This window comes from Rhinoderma darwinii, chromosome 2 (genome assembly GCF_050947455.1).
Source record: "Rhinoderma darwinii isolate aRhiDar2 chromosome 2, aRhiDar2.hap1, whole genome shotgun sequence".
Lineage (NCBI taxonomy): Eukaryota > Metazoa > Chordata > Amphibia > Anura > Rhinodermatidae > Rhinoderma > Rhinoderma darwinii.
The window spans coordinates 468097664-468117970 of record NC_134688.1 but is presented as its reverse complement, the minus strand read 5'-3'; the positions used below and the strand labels follow the sequence as shown (position 1 = coordinate 468117970).

The 20307-nt window shown below is 43.0% G+C and overlaps 1 protein-coding gene across 1 annotated transcript in view; it reads right to left on the bottom strand.

The window, feature by feature from the left end:
* Nucleotides 1-523: 523 nt before the first annotated feature.
* Nucleotides 524-20307, bottom strand: part of UMODL1 (uromodulin like 1) — a 46462-nt gene continuing 26678 nt past the window's right edge. Inside the window, exons 10-18 of the mRNA XM_075851236.1 lie at nucleotides 19957-20097; nucleotides 19017-19049; nucleotides 18088-18588; nucleotides 16685-16950; nucleotides 14160-14305; nucleotides 13205-13438; nucleotides 9202-9361; nucleotides 8605-8692; nucleotides 524-2759 (exon numbers count right to left, since the gene is read on the bottom strand). Of these exons, the coding sequence (XP_075707351.1) occupies nucleotides 2572-2759; nucleotides 8605-8692; nucleotides 9202-9361; nucleotides 13205-13438; nucleotides 14160-14305; nucleotides 16685-16950; nucleotides 18088-18588; nucleotides 19017-19049; nucleotides 19957-20097 (1757 nt within the window). The 3' untranslated portion in view covers nucleotides 524-2571. The remainder of the gene's footprint in view (nucleotides 2760-8604; nucleotides 8693-9201; nucleotides 9362-13204; nucleotides 13439-14159; nucleotides 14306-16684; nucleotides 16951-18087; nucleotides 18589-19016; nucleotides 19050-19956; nucleotides 20098-20307) is intronic.

Sequence of the window (20307 nt, the reverse complement as noted above, 5' to 3'; positions counted from 1 at the left end):
ATCAAGGGGCAGCTGTTTGAACGCGGTCTGCTTCCGATTGTTCGGCCGTTTTTAGTTCGTTTACAGCCCGAAAAACGGCCGAAAATAAGCCGTGTGAACATACCCAAAGTGGACATGGGCCACATCTCTGCCTGACGTCAGTGAATGGAAATATTCTTGTTTTCATCCAGAGACTGAAATCTCATCTTGACCTAGTCCTGTTCACACAGATGAGAATTTGTTACATTGTGTCAGTGCAGGTAATCCTCTGTGAGCTAAACACAACAGCAGCTTAACTCCCTCCTGTCCAGACCCCAGGCTGAAAGCTCTACAAAGGGATTACCAAGCATATATATATATATTTTATTTATTTTTTATTCGGCCCTTTTATTCTTGAAGAATAAGAATGTTTTTTTTAATACAGGAGGGAGGTGTTTTACAAGCAGTGTATTGAAATAAACACATATATATATATATATATATATATATACATCTATCTATCTATCTATCTATCTATCTATCTATCTATCTATCTATCTATCTATCTATCTATCTATCTATCTATCTATCTATCTATCTATCTATCTATCTATCGGAGAACCCCTTTAACTACACTGACACATTGTACCAAAATGCAGCTTCGGGCAGGATGGGTTTTCAGCTTCTTAATGTTACATAGTTACATAGTTACATAGTTACATAGTTAGTACGGCTGAAAAAAGACACATGTCCATCAAGTCCAACCAAGGAATGGACTTACTGACAGCAAGCGGTGCTCTTAAAAGTGGTGAGGAATAAAAACACAAAGTATATTAGAAAGTTGCAGAACTTTTCATCTACTGTGATAAAAGGGGGTGTCTGATTAAAACAAACAAAAGGCCATACATCCTATTGGGGCCGCTGGACGTCATAGATCAGAAGGGACAACCCCTTTAAGCTTTTTTTACACAAGACTGGACCACATATGGCTGATATATTTGCTGGCATGCAAAAGTGTTGTGGACATTATAGCCACAAGTTGCTGCCATGTAGAAACCATACTGCAACACTGAATGCCGGGAGCACAGAGCCTTTACCATGTGCAGCTGCAGAACACATACAAATACTAAATACATTTTTGTCTGGAGTTTTCCATAAATCTCAATTTCTGCAGAAATATCAGCGACGGACAGATTACAGGAATTACAGAATCGTCAATATCTTATCTAAACCCAGAAGCAGCACAGATCCCGTTTCACACACTATACTCTAAGGCTGCGTTCACATGGACCGTTTGCAGCACAGAATTTTTCCTATGCGCTACAGCGAACAGATGTGCAGTGTTAATGAATGAGGATTTTGAATGCAGCTTTGAATGTGACTGGAGTAGAAGACATAATGGAACTCATAATTAGTACAGGATAAGTAGAGAAAAGAGACTAAAAATATATTGAACGTTCTCTACAAGCGCAGTGCAGGCTAGGCATCGCCCATATGAGTTCGGGCAGCTGCCTTGGCCGGCCACCAATAGTGATCCCGCTGCAAATCCAAGCTGTGGCTTTCCAACTGTTTTGAAACTACAACTCCCAGCCTACAGTTGTCAGGGCCTGCTGGGAGTTGTAGTTTCACAATAACTATAGAACCACAGGTTGGAGACCACTGCTTTAGGGTTACAGCCTCCTCTTTGCTGAAAAATGGGTCTGGGATCCCATGTTAGGGAAGAATCAGATTGTATCACTATTACTGTCCAATTCCATTGTTTGCCCTCAGATAAGCAGCATCAGAGGTGTTTTGTAGCCGCTGATCTCCCCTTGCCCCATGCAATTAACATACACATTCAGTCATAACTACAGGTGTCGGTCAAACTATATCTAAACCTCTGACTATGTCTATGAATTGATACACCGGTAGGTAGATCAGTGATTTTAAAGTAATGCAATGGGGATCGATGATCCTTATCTCTGTGATGACTGGTGTGTTTATGAAATATTATCAATGGCTGGAACATTCCTTACAGCCAAAATAGTCCCTGGCTGAGCCAAGTTATTGTCTAAAAAATTAAATTTATTTTTTTTAGATATATGCAATACCCTCTATCACCACTAGTGGTCTTCCATATTATAAAATGTCATTTATATATAACATATTTTTGTAATCATTTGAAATATTTACTTGGTCTGCTCAGATACTAATATATGCTGTAAACATCCAAACCACTATACTTTAGGACTGATTATTGCAATACCAGCAATGACCACCAGGCTACTCCGAGATCTCCCATATTGTACAATGTTTTATACAGACATGCAGTCAGTAGATACCTAAATATCTGTTTATCAATTTAGCTAAAATTGCAATACCAGTAATGACCACTGGGCTACTTTGAGGTCTCTTAGTGTTATAATATAAGCTGTAAATACCACACCATCTGTTATATCATAGGCTGATTCTAAAACTGTAACACCAGCAATGGCCAGCAGGCGGTGCAGAGATCTCCTATGCTAAACAATGTAATGAATAGACCGTGTTGAAGATATTGCTGTATTTAGACAGTTGTCAAATTGATTCCAACCATCATGATTTCATCTTTTGCCCGTCCTGAATGCTTTGCCTCTAATTGGAGAACACTTGGTAGTCGACATCTTTAGTTTTAATCTTAAAGTTGTAGTTTCCGGTTCTTCTTTCATGCCAAAAAATTAAAATGGACACCACCATGGCAACCAACACTAAGACCCCGATGACAATGAGAGCAATGTATCCAGGTCCCAGCGTGCTGCTAGATGATGAGTCCGAGTTATGGGCTGAAAAATCAATTGAAAATAAATTATTATTATTATTAATTAATAATAATTTAGGGTTATCAAGGGGAATGGGTTGCTGTGTAAAGGGTTCAGGTAATGTGCAGGCAGGTGAGAAAGGGTTGACCAGGGAAGTGTTGTGTAGGCAGATGGGTAAAATGGGGCACCAGCTCGTTGTGTAGGGGGAAGAAGTATGGGGTAAGTGTATAGGGGGAGAGAGGTGAAGGGTTAAGTGTGTAGGGGGGAAAGGGTTAAATGTAGCTGCTGCTAGATACTTAGCCGTTCATGTGGTCCAAAGTTGGTGAGTTGGTGTCTCTTGAAGGAGGCAGGAACAAGAGAGAGCAAAGTGTGGGACAGTTTGTCCTTTTAAACCCTCCCGTGCACATCTGTGTGACATCACATGCTCATGCACGTGCAAGGGGTGGGGACATGGGTTTATGGCTCCCTCCATGGAATCTCATTACCTGGCGAGAGGGGGCAAGCAGTGAGATTCTTTTGCTCCCCCCCCCCCCACCCCAGAATCTCGAGGGGGAAGGGAGGTAAGTTAATCAGTGGGGATGTCCTGTGGTACACGAGTGCATCACAAGATACATCCCCAATTACCTCTCTGGTCCCCTGCAGAGTAAGGAGACAGGAGATCAAAGGCAGTATCTCCTGTCTCACTCTCTGCTAATCAAATCAGGACAATGGCTAATTGTCATTGTCTTCTTTTGAGTAGATTCCTACGACCAGGTCTGTGAATCTACAGACCTGGCTCCTGGGACATCAAGATATACATATTATACATATTATATATATATATATATATATATATATATATATATATATATATATATATATATATAGGTAGAGATAAGTAGCACTCTGCGACAGATTCCAACACGGTAATGGATGCAAGCAGGTAATCTAGATCCGTGGATTATAAGACATAAACGAAAAAAATCCCACAGCACTCCGATGGTTCCAAAAAGTATGTGATTTATTCAGTCAGCAGCTGCAACGTTTCCGTCCTGCTATGCTTGAAGAAGGTCCTATAGCAGGACAGAAACGTTGCAGCTGCTGACTGAATAAATCACATACTTTTTGGAACCATCGGAGTGCTGTGGGATTTCTTTCGTTTATATATATATATATATATATATACACATACACACTACACATACCCCCCTCCCCTCCATCTCCTTTGAAAGGGGACACTTCCCTTTACAGTGGTATTATGTGGGGACTTTATAGTAGTTATCTAGCACTATATGGTGGTATTATGTGGCACTTTATGGTTGTTATTTAGTGCTATATGGTGGTATTATGTGGCACTTTATGGTAGTTATTTAGCCCTATATGGTGGTATTATGTGGGCACTTTATGGTAGTTATTTAGCCCTATATGGTGGTATTATGTGGCCACTTTATGGTAGTTATTTAGCCCTATATGGTGGTATTATGTGGCCACTTTATGGTAGTTATTTAGCACTATATGGTGGTATTATGTGGCCACTTTATGGTAGTTATTTAGCACTATATGGTGGTATTATGTGGCCACTTTATGGTAGTTATTTAGCACTATATGGTGGTATTATGTGGGTACTTTGTGGTAGTTATTTAGCCCTATATGGTGGTATTATGTGGGCACTTTATGGTAGTTATTTAGCCCTATATGGTGGTATTATGTGGCCACTTTATGGTAGTTATTTAGCCCTATATGGTGGTATTATGTGGCCACTTTATGGTAGTTATTTAGCACTATATGGTGGTATTATGTGGCCACTTTATGGTAGTTATTTAGCACTATATGGTGGTATTATGTGGGTACTTTGTGGTAGTTATTTAGCACTATATGGTGGTATTATGTGGGCACTTTATGGTAGTTATTTAGCCCTATATGGTGGTATTATGTGGCCACTTTATGGTAGTTATTTAGCACTATATGGTGGTATTATGTGGGTACTTTGTGGTAGTTATTTAGCACTATATGGTGGTATTATGTGGCACTTTATGGTAGATATTTAGTACTATATGGTGGTATTATGTGGGCACTTTATGGTGGTAGTTTAGCCTTATATGGTGGTATTATGTGGGCACTTTATGATAGTTATTTAGCACTATATGGTGGTATTATGTGGACACTTTATGGTAGTTATTTAGCCTTATATGGTGGTATTATGTGGGCACTTTATGATAGTTATTTAGCACTATATGGTGGTATTATGTGGGCACTTTATGGTAGATATTTAGCACAATATGGTGGTATTATGTGGGCACATTATGGTAGTTATTTAGCCCTATATGGTGGTATTATGTGGGCACTTTATGATAGTTATCCAGCACTGTATGGTGGTATTATGTGGGTACTTTGTGGTAGTTATTTAGAACTTTATGGTGGTATTATGTGGCACTTTATGGTTGCTATTTAGCCCTATATGGTGGTATTATGTGGGGACTTTATGGTAGTTATTTAGCACTCTATGGTGGTATTATGTGGGCACTTTATGGTGGTAGTTTAGCCTTATATGGTGGTAATATGTGGGCACTTTATGATAGTTATTCAGCACTGTATGGTGGTATTATGTGGGTACTTTGTGGTAGTTATTTAGCACTATATGGTGGTATTATGTGGCACTTTATGGTTGCTATTTAGCCCTATATGGTGGTATTATGTGGGGACTTTATGGTCGTTATTTAACACTCTATGGTGGTATTATGTGGGCACTTTATGGTGGTAATTTAGCCTTATATGGTGGTATTATGTGGGCACATTATGCTAGTTATTTAGCACTATATGGTGGTATTATGTGGACACTTTATGGTAGTTATTTAGCACTCTATGGTGGTATTATGTGGGCACTTTATGGTAGATATTTAGCACAATATGGTGGTATTATGTGGGCACATTATGGTAGTTATTTAGCCCTATATGGTGGTATTATGTGGGCACTTTATGATAGTTATTTAGCCCTATATGGTGGTATTATGTGGGCACTTTATGATAGTTATTTAGCACTATCCGGTGGTATTATGTGGACACTTTATGCTAGATATTTAGCACTATATTGTGGTATTATGTGGGCACATTATGGTAGTTATTTAGCACTATGTGGTGGTATTATGTGGACACTTTATGGTAGTTATTTAGCACTATATGGTGGTATTATGTGGGCACTTTATGGTAGTTATTTAGCACTATATGGTGGTATTATGTGGGCACTTTATGCTAGATATTTAGCCCTATATGGTGGTATTATGTGGGCACATTATGACAGTTATTTAGCACTATGTGGTGGTATTATGTGGACACCTTTATGGTAGTTATTTAGCACTATATGGTGGTATTATGTGTGAACTTTATGGTAGATATTTAGCACATTATGGTGGTATTATGTGCGCACTTTATGGTAGGTATTTAGCACTATAGTGATATTATGCGTGCACATTATGGTAGTTATTTAACCCTATATGGTGGTATTATGTGGGCACTTTATGATAGTTATTTAGCACTATATGGTGGTATTATGTGGACACTTTATGGTAGATATTTAGCACTATATGGTGGTATTATGTGGACACTTTATGGTAGTTATTTAGCCCTATATGGTGGTATTATGTGGGCACTTTATGATAGTTATTTAGCACTATATGGTGGTATTATGTGGGCACTTTATGGTAGATATTTAGCACAATATGGTGGTATTATGTGGGCACATTATGGTAGTTATTTAGCCCTATATGGTGGTATTATGTGGGCACTTTATGATAGTTATTTAGCCCTATATGGTGGTATTATGTGGGCACTTTATGATAGTTATTTAGCACTATCCGGTGGTATTATGTGGACACTTTATGCTAGATATTTAGCACTATATTGTGGTATTATGTGGGCACATTATGGTAGTTATTTAGCACTATATGGTGGTATTATGTGGGCACTTTATGGTAGTTATTTAGCACTATATGGTGGTATTATGCGGGCACTTAATGCTAGATATTTAGCACTATATTGTGGTATTATGTGAGCACATTATGGTAGTTATCTAGCCCTATATGGTGGTATTATGTGGGCACTTTATGACAGTTATTTAGCACTATATGGTGGTATTATGTGGACACTTTATGGTAGATATTTAGCACATTATGGTGGTATTATGTGGGCACTTTATGGTAGATATTTAGCACTATAGTGATATTATGTGTGCACTATGGTAGATATTTAGCACATTATGGAGGTATTATGTGCACACTTTATGGTAGGTATTTATCACTATAGTGATATTATGTGTGCACTTTATGGTAGATATTTAGCACTATATGGTGCTATTATGTGGCACTTTATGGCAGTTATTTAGCATTATATGGTGGTATTATATTGACACTTTAAGGAGGGGGGAGCTGCCCATAGAAGTCTATGGAGAGGAAAAGCAGGGAGAGACACAGACACGCTGCCCATAAAAGTCTATGGAGAGGGGAGGACAGAAAGTGAGAAGGAGACCCAGACCCTGCAGCAGCTTCTAGTAAATGTTATATCTCACCCCAGTGCTGGATTTTCAGCTACACTGCTCATTACTGCTGTATAATCTACACCACACTGCTGCTTGTTGTAAGTGTTAGGGTATGTGCACACACACTAATTACGTCCGTAATTGACGGACGTATTTCGGACGCAAGTAGTGGACCGAACACAGTGCAGGGAGCCGGGCTCCTAGCATCATACTTATGTACGATGCTAGGAGTCCCTGCCTCTCCGTGGAACTACTGTCCCGTACTGAAAACATGATTACAGTACGGGACAGTTGTCCTGCAGAGAGGCAGGGACTCCTAGCATTGTATATAACTATGATGCTAGGAGCCCGGCTCCCTGCACTGTGTTCGGTCCGGTACTTGCGGCCGAAATACGTCCGTCAATTACGGACGTAATTAGTGTGTGTGCACATACCCTTATATGTCACCCCAGTGCTGGATTTTCAGCTGCACTGCTCAGTACTGCTGTATAATAATCTACTCAGTGCTGCTACAGCTTCGATAGATAGATAGATAGATAGATAGATAGATAGATAGATAGATAGATAGATAGATAGATAGATAGATAGATAGATAGATAGATAGATAGATAGATAGATAGATAGATAGATAGATAGATAGATAGATATTAGTTTAGTGTGGTAGTTATAGGTTCTAAACATATTTTATTTACTATGAAAAAAGTATACACACACACACACAATAAAGTAAAAGAGAACAAAAAAAAAAACAATGATATAAGGAAAACTAGAAAAATCCTTTCGACCCTATAACAGTAACACACTGGACCATGTGGGAGATCACAGCGGAGAACAGGAAACCAAAAGTTTACACATCTGAAAAAAAGGTGTGAGAGGTCACACTGTGCATTATGTCATGAAAGGAGAAGAGTCCCCTGAAGCACAGAGTATTTCAGCAAAGGAATGTGCTAATGTTGTGGGGGTAGTGACCTGTCCATGCATGTGACAGGGACAGTGTCATAATTTAAAAGAGGAATGAAGACAAATGAGGTCACAGACTGGGAGTTACATAGTGGAAGACGCAGGATCCCCTGCAGCGCAGAGTATTTCAGGAGAGTAGTGGGCTGATATTGTGGGAAGCAGTAACCTGTCACTCATGTGATGACTTTTGTAAGGTCTGTATATAACAGGGGCAATGTGAAGAGGAGATTGGAGACAAGACGGAGGTCACAAATTGAGCATTAGGTTAAAGAAGGAATTTGATACACCAGCAGCACAGAGGATTTCAGAAGAAGAAAGCACCGACGGAATAGAGACAAGTGGGAGATCACAGGCTGAGACATATGAAGAGATTAGACCAGGAAATGGCTCAGTGCTTACATTTAACAGTCTTTCGCAGGGGTCCCATTCGGGTAACACCAGTATAGACATTATCACCAGTATTCGCAGAGCGTAGCCCATTACATGTCTGCAAAAATAAAAAAAAGACAAAAAATAACAGGTCCATATTTATTATGTGTTAGTATCTCACCCACTGGGAGGGACTGCCACATTGTAATGCAGGCAGAGGGGCTGTGACGCCCCCATTACTGGGACCCCTTCTAATGATGACATCATGAGGGGTGCACAGAAAGGTTGTTACTTTCCTCTCGCTGCATTTTAGGTTTTCCACGTCTTTACACTTTATGTCTTCTGTCTGTGTTTGTATGCTGATGATGTTGCAGCAGAGCTGAATTTGTCATCTGGCACCGCTCACCATGATATCGCAATGTGTTATCTGTAGTTTTTCCATAGGACTGCCGCTAAACCGACTATATTATGTATGGTCACTGAATAATGATAGTGCAACAATGAAACAGTTAACTGGAAAAACTCAGCTCTGCTGCATCTATACATTTTAGATACTTTTCTAGTCCCTACCAATGGGGATAATCATAGAGTCTGTGCAGCACCTGATGCCTATTGTTAACTACATACTGGTTTGCAGGTTTTGAAGGGCTGCTCGTTGCACACGTGAAGTCGGCAGTGCAGATAAACAATGGGATTTTCGACAAAAGAAAAGATCTTGGTTTGGAAGGTGGCGTTGGTGGAGACGCCATTGGAGAGGATGGTGGTGAAGGTGTTTGTCAAGGCACAGCTGCAATATAGAGAGAAAAGGCATTATGAAGAGAATGGCACCGCATTGTACTAGCCTGCCAGATGAGCCAGCTGGGCCGTTGACATGTAAGAAGATCACACAACACATTAACTCCAGTTATTTGTTCATAGCTTCTTGTAGAGATGACTCTGTTGTACCTGTCCCAGGCTGTTCTATCTGTCCCAGACTGTAGCCTCCATTGAAATGAAAGGAAACCCCAAAATGAGGGGTTTCTGTTGCTAGCTTCTGGGGCACATGTGGATGCTCCAACCTCATAGTTAGCCCTGATTCACACGAGCGTTGAATACGTCCGTGTGACGGCCATTAAAACAACGGCCGTTACACGGACGCTTTTATTTCAATTGGGCCGTTCACACAGCCGTTTCAAACGTGTTCACACGCGGAGTCAAAAACAGCTGAAAATGACAGGGAAAACAGCCCCTGATTTTCAGCCGTTTTTGAAGATGAAAACATTTTTCAGGCATTTTTTGGATCCATTTTTGGAGCTGTTTTTCCCTTGACACAATGAAAACAGCTCCAAAATCAGCTCAAGAAGTGACATGCTCCTTCTTTACACGGGGCGTCTTTTTACGTGCCGTTTTTTAAACAGCAGGGTAAAAAGTCGCCACGTATGAACTAAATGCTGTTTTTCCCATTGAATTCAATGGGCAAATTTTTTTAGGTGTTTACATAGCGTTTTTCAAGGCGTATTTCGTGGCGTTTATGGCCGGAAATACGCCTGAAAACTCTGCGTGTGAACATACCCTAAGTAGTCAAGTAAGACGAAGAAGTAGAAAAAGTCAAAGGAGAGGAAGAAGAAGGAAAATGAGAAGAAGTCAAAGGCGGACGATGGAAAAAAAAAGCCCAGAGGATGCAGGAAAGACAAAAAGTTTAACCCGTCAGACAATTCCCAATGCACCAGAGGCGTGGACTTTTTAATTAATTAGGAACAAATCTCGTCAATTACCCACTACAATTTTACTGGTGTAAGATGTGCCATTATTAATAAATGTGGGCCAATTAGATTATTTTACTAATTAAAGGGAACCTGTCACGTTAAACCTGGTGTCCTATCTGTGACCTGCTGAACAGTGCTGTGGGGGAAGATTCAGTATAACTTGTAATTTTTTCGTTTAAATCCCCTCATTCTGGGCTGAGGAGTCCAGTGGGCGGTCCTTCCCTGTGCACATACAGGGCTAGCTGTCAATCACTGAGTAGGGCCGCCCACTGGACTCCTAAGCTGCTCCCTGAGTGAGGACTGCTCAAGTGCGTATCTAGGAAAGACTGGGCCCCATAGCAAACTTTTGACTGGGCCCCCCTCCCCTGGGTGCCACACATCGCCCCTTGTAAATAGTGCCCCCTGTAGAATCTGCCACATAGAGCCCCCTTGTAGATAGGGCCCCCTGTAGATTCTGCCACATAGCGCCCCATTGAAGATAGTGCCCCCTGTAGAGTCTGCCACATAGCGCCACATTGAAGATAGTGCCCCCTGTAGATTCTGCCACATAGCGCCCCATTGAAGATAGTGCCCCCTGTAGATAGTGTTATACCCACTTGTAGATAGTGCCCCCCACCACCACCTTGTAGACAGTGCCATACAGCCCCCCCTGTCGATATTGCCAAACAGCCCCCCTGTAGATATCGCCATACAGCCCCCTATAGATATCGCCATACAGCCCCCCTTGTAGATAGTGCTATATAGCCCCCCCCCCCGTACATAGTGTCACACCGACTTGTAGATAGCGCCCCCACCACCCCCCCTGTGACGACAGGCAGCACGGACCCCCTTATGCCGCGGGCCCCATAGCAGCCGATATGGCTGCTACCACGGTAGTTACACCTCTGGGACTGCTCATATGTTATGAGAATTAGGGCAGATTCACACGAACGTTGCGTTTTTGCGCGCGCAAACAACGCAGCGTTTTGCGAGCGCAAAAACCATTTGACAGCTGCGTGTGTCATGCGTGTCTGATGCGCGGCTGCGTGATTTTCGCGCAGCCGGCATCATAGAGATGAGGCTTGTCAACGCCCGTCACTGTCCAAGGTGCTGAAAGAGCTAAATCTTTCAGCACCCTCGACAGTGAATGCCGAACACAACAGCGAAAAACATGTAAAAAAAAAGATAAAGTTCCTACTTACCGAGAACTTCCCGGCCGTTGCCTTGGTGACGCGTCCTTGGTGACGCGTCCTTGGTGACGCGCCTCTCTTGACATCGGGCCCCACCTCCCTGGATGACGCAGCAGTCCAAGTGACCGCTGCAGCCTGTGATTGGCTGCAGCCTGTGCTTGGCCTGTGATTGGCTGGAGCTGTCACTTGAACTGAAGTGTCATCCCGGGAGGTCGGACTGCAGGAAGGAGACAGGAGTAATCGGTAAGTTAGAACTTCGGGTTTTTTTTACAGGTTAATGTATTTTGGGATCGCAAGTCACTGTCCATGGTGCTGAAACAGTTTAACTCTTTCAGCACCATGGACAGTGACTATCTCCTGACGTCGCGTACCGATAATTTTTTTGCCGGGATCGGCCAAAACGAGTTTGGCCGAACCCGGTGAAGTTCGGTACGCTTGTCCGGCTTCGCTCATCGCAAAGACACTCCGTTTGGATGTTCGGAAACAGAAAAGCACGTGGTGCTTTTCGGTTTTCATTCATCCTTTTCACTGCTGTTGCGCGAATCACGCTCGTCCCACGGAAGTGCTTCCGTGTGGTGCGCGTGATTTTCACGCACCCATTGACTTCAATGGGTGCGTGATGCGCGAAATACGCAGAGTTATTGAACCTGTCGCGCTTTTTGCGCAGCAGACAAACGCTGCGCAAAAAGCACGGACTGTCTGTACTGCCCCATAGACTTGTATTGGTCCATGCGTGCCGCGTGAAAACCACGCGGCCCGCACGGACCGAATACACGCTCGTGTGAATCCCCCCTTAAATCGAGCCGGGGATCTCAATCCTGATACATTTCCTATATTCCCATATACCCAGATCCTAAGGGTAAGTTCACACGTAGCGTAAACACTGCGGATTTTCCTCAACGGATTTCATTGCGGAAAATCAGCAGCGTAATACAGTAGCAGAGTGGATGAGATACGAACAAATTTCCACACGCTGCGTAAATGATAAGCGGAAAAAACGTTCATAAATTGACCTGCGGTGCGGTCTTTTAATATTTAATATTATACTTACCCAGATCTCTCTGCCCCTGCGTCCAGGCCGGCCTCCAGGGATGATGTTTCATCCCATGTGACCGCTGCAGCCAATCACAGTCATCCCAGGAGGCCAAGCTGCAGGACGTCAGAGGGACGCGTCGCCATCACTACGGGTAAGTATAGGCTTTTTATTTTTTTACGTGCTGTTTTCCACAGCGAACAATCCAGCCGAAAAACTTCACCACAACTTGGTGCGGTTTTTCATCTGGAATTCACTGCGGGGACCAGGGCGGATGTGTTGTACACTTTTACGCAGCGTATCCGCCCTGTGTGAACATAGTCTTAGAGGCCCGTTTAGCATCTACAGGATGCGATTGAACTGCCGGGCTAATCCAGTATGGGAGATATAATAATGACTCTCCCTCTCAGACATATTTAATATTGTGAGACAATAATCATCTATGAGTCAGTGCCTGCTCTATCACCCGCTGCCCACAATTCGGTCGGCATGGTCAACGTGATAGGTTCCCTTTAAATTGCAGCATTTGATATGAAGGGAGGAGGTTGACAGCTTCAAAATTGCTATGCCCGGTCCCCGGTGCCTCTCCATGAAAAGCCTTCCGATGATTATTTTCTGCTATGTCTGTGACAAATCCCAAATATTAGCCCGATATGAACCAGCAGAATGTACATTGTACTTACCTGTCCTTGATAAAGGGGAAAGATATTGGGTCCTTGGTGTTTTCGGTGGGTGTTGCCCAGCATTCGCTGATGACCACCTTATACTGACCCTCCTCCTTTATCCGGATCTGAACTGTGATGTCGTCTGTGGCTGACAGTGTGAAGTTTGGGGGGATGGGCTGGTCTCCAATAAAAAGCTGGAATTCTGGCAGAAATGTTCCGTTACTTTCAAGATTTTCTATGATGGTGTAAATTCTACAAAAAGATTAACATTTTTAGGTACAGGAGAGAAGGAGTGGGACAGAGCTTGCGTCCTGGGGCATAGCTATATGAGGTGCAGGGGTAGCAGTCGCACCCGGTCCCTGTTGCCTGAAGGAGCCTAAAGGCCCCTGTGCCACACAAAAAGATACCGGTATTATAAATGGCACATGGTAGGTGGGGTCCCTGATATAGATTTTTCAGTGGGGCCAAGGAAATTGAGGTTACACCTTTCAATTTCTGCTACAAACCAGAAGAACTCTAAGTCTTCCTAGTCCTGTGTATCTCTGAACTTCACCCAGGCTGCTTCCTATATCCTATAGATGATGTAAAGCTATTGCCAATCAATTATCTCTGCCCCTTCCTGCAGTGGGCTGAAGTTTGCACTCTGCATGTGACATGAATGCTGCTGCGTAAGGCACAGTCTGCCGCCTCTCCTGGGCATTCTCGTAAAATCTGCATCTGTAGCGCTCCAGCATCCTGTTCACAAGTTGGAATGATCTATATAACTAGGGCTTCTGATAAATCTGATCCGACCACACCCCCTATGTGGTACTTGGGTAAGGCATCATGGGATGTATAGTTACCAGAGCAAGTTAGAGGTTGATGGGGAAATAGAAGACATTATGATAATGTGGGCGAGGTTAGGGGGTTGTGAACATGATTTGATGTTTCCGACAGAGTTCGCCTTAAATAAAAATAATGAATGGTACTGTACCCTCCTGCAGGATTGTATCCACTTGACCACAGGATCTCGTTGAGAAACACGCAGCGTATAGAGCTAATGGCTTTCGGAGTCACATTTTGAAATGTCGATGAGAGATCAATGTAAAGTGTTGAGTTCACCACTATATGAGTCTGGTTCTGAAAAGGAAACCACACTTCATCAAGAACATGTCACCCCATATAACAGGGTACAGGGTACATTGTAACATTAAAGTGGTTGTATTAATTACCCCCACCCCTTACCCCCAGAAGACCCCCAGCCATTCACTCTTTTTTTAATTCTTATGCATCGGGTCTATCAGCAGCCGAAATTAGAGCGAGATGGATGTATTTGTATTTAGACAGATCTCTACTATTCCCCGCATGCAATCTGCAGGCAGCGGCCGCCTCACCAGGTAAACGGGTGTTGGGGTTACCCCCGTTCTCAATATTGGTATGGGTCCAAGAGCTGGGACCAGCATCTATCAGACATTTATGGCATATCCTATGCATAAATGTCTAAGTTAGGAATCCCCATTTTAAATTAATTTCAAACTTAGTTCCCTCCGACATGTTTCGCCGTGCTGCACGGCTTCATCAGGGGATTGGGATCACAGATATGTACGGCTGTTTCCATGCCCTATTTATGCAATCTATAACGAAAAACACCACTTTGTAGACATATTGTAGAGTGCCGCTCTGGAGTATAATACAGGATGCAACTCAGGATCAGTACAGGATAAGTAATATAATGTATGTACACAGTGACTCCACCAGCAGAATAGTGAGTGCAGCTCTGGAGCATAATACAGGCTGTAACACAGGATCAGTACAAGATAAGTAATCTAATGTATGTACACAATGACTCCACCAGCAGAATAGTGAGTGCAGCTCTGGGGTATAATACAGGATGTAACTCAGGATCAGTACAGGATAAGTAATGTAATGTATGTACACAGTGACTCCACCAGCAGAATAGTGAATGCAGCTCTGGAGTATAATACAGGATGTAACTCAGGATCAGTACAGGATAAGTAATGTAATGTATGCACACAGTGACTCCACCAGCAGAATAGTGAGTGCAGCTCTGGGGTATAATACAGGATGTAACTCTGGATTAGTACAGGATAAGTAATGTAATGTATGTACACAGTGACTCCACCAGCAGAATAGTGAGTGCAGCTCTGGAGTATAATACAGGATGTAACTCAGGATCAGTACAGGATAAGATATGTAATGTATGTACACAGTGACTCCACAAGCAGAATAGTGAGTGCAGCTCTGGGGTATAATACAGGATGTAACTCAGGATCAGTACAGGATAAGTAATGTAATGTATGTACACAGTGACTCCACTAGCAGAATAGTGAGTGCAGCTCTGGAGTATAATACAGCATGTAACTCAGGATCAGTACAGGATAAGTAATGTAATGTATGTACACAGTGACTCCACTAGCAGAATAGTGAGAGCAGCTCTGGAGTATAATACAGGATGTAACTCAGGATTAGTACAGGATAAGTAATGTAATGTATGTACACAATGACTTCACAATCAGAATAGGGAGTGCAGCTCTGGAGTATAATACAGGATGTAAGTCAGGATCTGTACAGGATAAGTAACGTAATATATGTCCACAGTGACTCCACCAGCAGAATAGTGAGTGCAGCTCTGGAGTATAATACAGGATGTAACTCAGGATCAGGCGAGGATAAGTAATGTAATGTTTGTACACAGTGTCCCCACAAGCAGAATAGGGAGTGCAGCTCTGGAGTATAATACAGGATGTAACTCAGGATTAGTACAGGATAAGTAATGTAATGTATGTACACAGTGACTTCACCAGCAAAATAGGGAGTGCAGCTCTGGAGTATAATACAGGATGTAACTCAGGATCAGTAAAGGATAAGTAATGTAATGTATGTACACATTGACCCCACCAGCAGAATAGTGAGTTCAGCTCTGGAGTATAATACAGGATGTAAGTCAGGATCTGTACAGGATAAGTAATGTAATATATGTCCACAGTGACTCCACCAGCAGAATAGTGTGTGCAGCTCTGGAGTATAATAAAGGATGTAAGTCAGGATCTGTACAGGATAAGTAACGTAATATATGTCCACAGTGACTCCACCAGCAGAATAGTGAGTGCAGCTCTGGAGTATAATACAGGATGTAACTCAGGATCAGTACAGGATAAGTAATGTAATGTATGTATACAGTGACTCCACCAGCAGAATAGTGAGTGCAGCACTGGAGTATAATACAGGCTGTAACTCAGGATCAGGCGAGGATAAAGTAATGTAATGTATGTACATAGTGTCCCCACCAGCAGAATAGTGAGTGCAGCTCTGGAGTATAATACAGGATGTAACTCAGGATCAGTACAGGAGAAGTAATGTTATGTATTTAAAAAGTAACAATAGGATATCTATATATTACTGTAAAATGGTCCTCAAATTTAGATGTACACATTAAGGCCATGTTATGTCAGGGTTTCAAGCTCCTGGTAAATAATGAGGACACAGAACTGCACTCACACTGTCCACATCAGTATTGCAGTCTTTCCATCCGGCTTCTATGAAGATGTGGGTGTCAGTGCTGCAGTTGATGGAACACGCCGGACTCCCGAGAAACAAGGAGTGACTGGTGATGGACATCATCTTCAGGAAGGCCTTTTCTATAAAGATCCCGATCTTCCCCATAACACAGCTGACAATACTCGCATCTTTCAGCGTGAGGCCGGGGGACTTCTGAGTGGTCACCTTAACGCGTGCAGAAGATAAATGCGGCATATGGGTGGATTCTATAATAAAGGGAAATTATAAATCATCAGCGTTACTTTCTCTAGACTTCGAAGGAAGTGTCCTCTAATGGGGCAAAGGGGGCAATGGGGACCTTGGCCCAGGTACAACTGCTACCCCTGAGCCCCTGCAGCTTGTATCGGGCTCATGGAGTTGAAGAGTCTCAGGTCAGGTTGGTCCCATCTCCGTTCCATGGGTGATGTGAACCTGCACAAGGCTGCCCCCTACAGGCTGTATATATGCAAAGAGAGGAGGAAACCGGCCCAAGGGTCTCTATGCCCTTCACTTCTACAAGAGACAAGAGGAGGCCCTCTGGTCCAAGGAAGTCGGCTCCTTTGACCATTCTCAAGATCTCTGTTTTATATCAGTGAATGAAAACCTTCGGTTAAAAACCCATCTTGACCTAGTAATGCTCACACAGCTGCTGTTTGTTACAATGTATTAGCATACCAGACATCAGTCTGCATTTGGCCTTAGGACATTTACACTAATACATTGTAATAACCCCTCAGTTGTGTGAGCAGGACTAGGTCAGGACCTGTTTGTAGCCTCTGGATGAAAACCAGAATTGTTGTTTGGTTTTGTTCATTGTCAGCAAGCAGAGATCTTGAACATGGTGAGGAATTGAAACACACAAAGTATATTAGAAAGTTCTAAAACTTTTCAAAATATAATGACTTCGTTTCTGAGACATGAAATCGGAAAACTCGTTTAACCCCTTGACGACATGTGTTGTATATTTACGGCGCTGGCACTATATAGTTACCACAAAGCACCGTAAATGTACCATGTAGGCATGGAAACTGTGCCCGTAGCATCCTCAGAAGGTGTCAGCTGTATATTACAGCTGACGATCTGCTGCAAAGGCTGGGATCGGAGATGACTATGATCCCGGTCATTTAACCCCTTAGAAGCTGCAGTCTATAGAGGGCTCCCTCTCTCTCCCTTTCAGCGCCCCTGCGATGCAATCGTGGGGTGCGATGTGTTGCCATTGCAGCCGAGGGCCCTATTAGGCCTGAATAGTCCCTTAGTGGAACTAACAAAAGAAAAATAGAGCTCAGAACAGCACAGAATTTCAGGGTAATGGGGTAAGATTTTTTTGGGCTGTTGGGAACATTGGGCAGCAGCAGAATACCTACCAATATTCGCACCCACGATAGGGAAAGAACACGGCATTTCCCGGCTCGTCATCTGCCTTGTTGGCACGGGCACTGGGGTGACTATTCCTTTATCGCCTGTGGATGGCGGCATTGCTTTTGGGGTGGATGTGCCGATCCCGGGGGCACTTATTTTTGCAGCGGTGACGTTTTCAGTAGAATTGGTTGTATTGGGTGCGGTCTTGTGACTTGTCGTGAGCACTGGACCCACAGCAGTTGTGTTGATTGGGCTACTTGCCGGTACTGGAGGGCTCAGTATAGACTGGGCTGAACTGGGAACTTTCGCTTCGGGTGTAATAGGATTTGCAGGAGAAGAACGTTCCACATGTGCATGGCTTATTTCGGGGCTTTCTCTCGTGACATTTGTCGGGCTTCCCGGATTTTGGGGGGTTGCTGGAGGTGAAGCGCCTATAGGACTCGTAGAAGATCCTCCAGTTGTGGGGTCTACGCTCTCCATGGGTGGTAATAATGGACCGACTTGTTCTGTAGTAGACATGGAGACAGGAGGGAGATTTATTAATACTGTCATTAAATGCTGCCAAAAATGGGGCCAAATTTCTCAATTTGGTGTACGTGGCATGATAGGCATATTTCTTTAAACCAACTCGTGGCTTCCACACATGTACGCAAGTATTTTGCGCCCCAAAATGGCGCATTTAAAAACTTCTCGTAGCCACTTCTCTCTTTGTAGTAGTTAAAACTGTTGCGGTAGACACCAAAAGTGTCAAAAACGCGTAAAAAATGAAGTGAACACATAACTACAAACATCTGCCTTTCAGGAGTCTTGAAAAGCTGAGTGACAACCCTGTAGGACTTTTTCAGAAACAAATTTGTGTTTTTTTAAAGCATTTTTTCTAATTAGACATTTACATCAGACATAAAGTTGCAGAGGAGTAAAGTGTCTATCTTACCAAAGCTGGAGGAATCAGGACTTGGCGCCACTCCTATAAAATATATAACAGATACAGTATTGATTTTTAGGTCCGACATTGTATACTGATTCATTTTATAACATATCTTTACAGCGGTCGGAGCTTCGTTTTTCTGTAACAGAGCTCCAAATCCTCTGCATAGACATAAAGTTACATGATAAAATTCTATCTGCAGCCACCACTAGAGGGAGCTCAGGAGCCTTCTGCATATAATAACACAGTGTGGAGTAAGCTCCTGAGCTCCCTCTAGTGGTGGCTGCAGGCAGACAAAATTTTATCATGAACTCAAAGTCTATTTTGCTGGTCATGTGGAGGGGTCTCGCTGTCGGAGCTGCATGGAATCTGATCAATTTCACATTTCAAAGCCCCCATTTAAATTAACTGACTGGGTATGTAATGCATGGGTGTGCTGGGTCTTCCACAGTGAGAGACACTCTTATATATCTACTCCTTTTTGGATCCGATATTAGAGCGACTCGCCGGTAACCAAATGGTGCCCTTACCTTAGAGCTCATGCACGCCGCCACATTAATAATACTGGCCATAGACATTACAATTTTTGATGTTGAATCGCACTAATAATGAAATCAAAAACAATCGAAATGACTGCCTGGCAGTCCTTTCGACGTTTCCTGTCAGGGAGAAAAAAAATCTGACTGGTAAAAAATGATCTTGTCTAACCCATTGGTTGCTGTGGAGATAAGTGGCGCCAGATGAGCTGGCAGCTGCTGTTCTCCCTAAAGCCATTGAAATTGAAAAAGGAGTCAGGGCTGAAAGTGGTCGTCGTTCAGCGAAGAGCCATCACATCTATGTCCAGCTTAAAGTAAATCTACATCTCTGAAGGGAAATCACTTTAAGGTTCTTATTCTTTCTGCACTTGGTTAGGGACGGTCATTCACTTTCAGGACAGTCCCCTCACCCTCACAGTTCCTCCCTGGTCTGATGGGGTCTCTATCAATAAATGACGGGTGGCATTCGCAGGTGTATGATCTGTCCAGGTTCTTGCAGTCGGCATGTAAGTGACAGTCATTATCCGCAGGTGTCAGGCACTCATTGAAATCTGCAAATAAAGTGAGAGGATTGGGGTAAGAGGAGAGGAAAAGGTTAATATGTTAGTTTGTCTATTAGAGTCTGAGGTAGTCTGAAATCCTCCTCCGCTCTTACCAAAGGCCCTGGTTATGTCCCTGTCCCCCATGTGTGTATGTTGTGTGTGGGTTATATGTGTGTACTGTATGCGTGTGTAGGTTACGTGCGTGTGTGCTATGTGTGT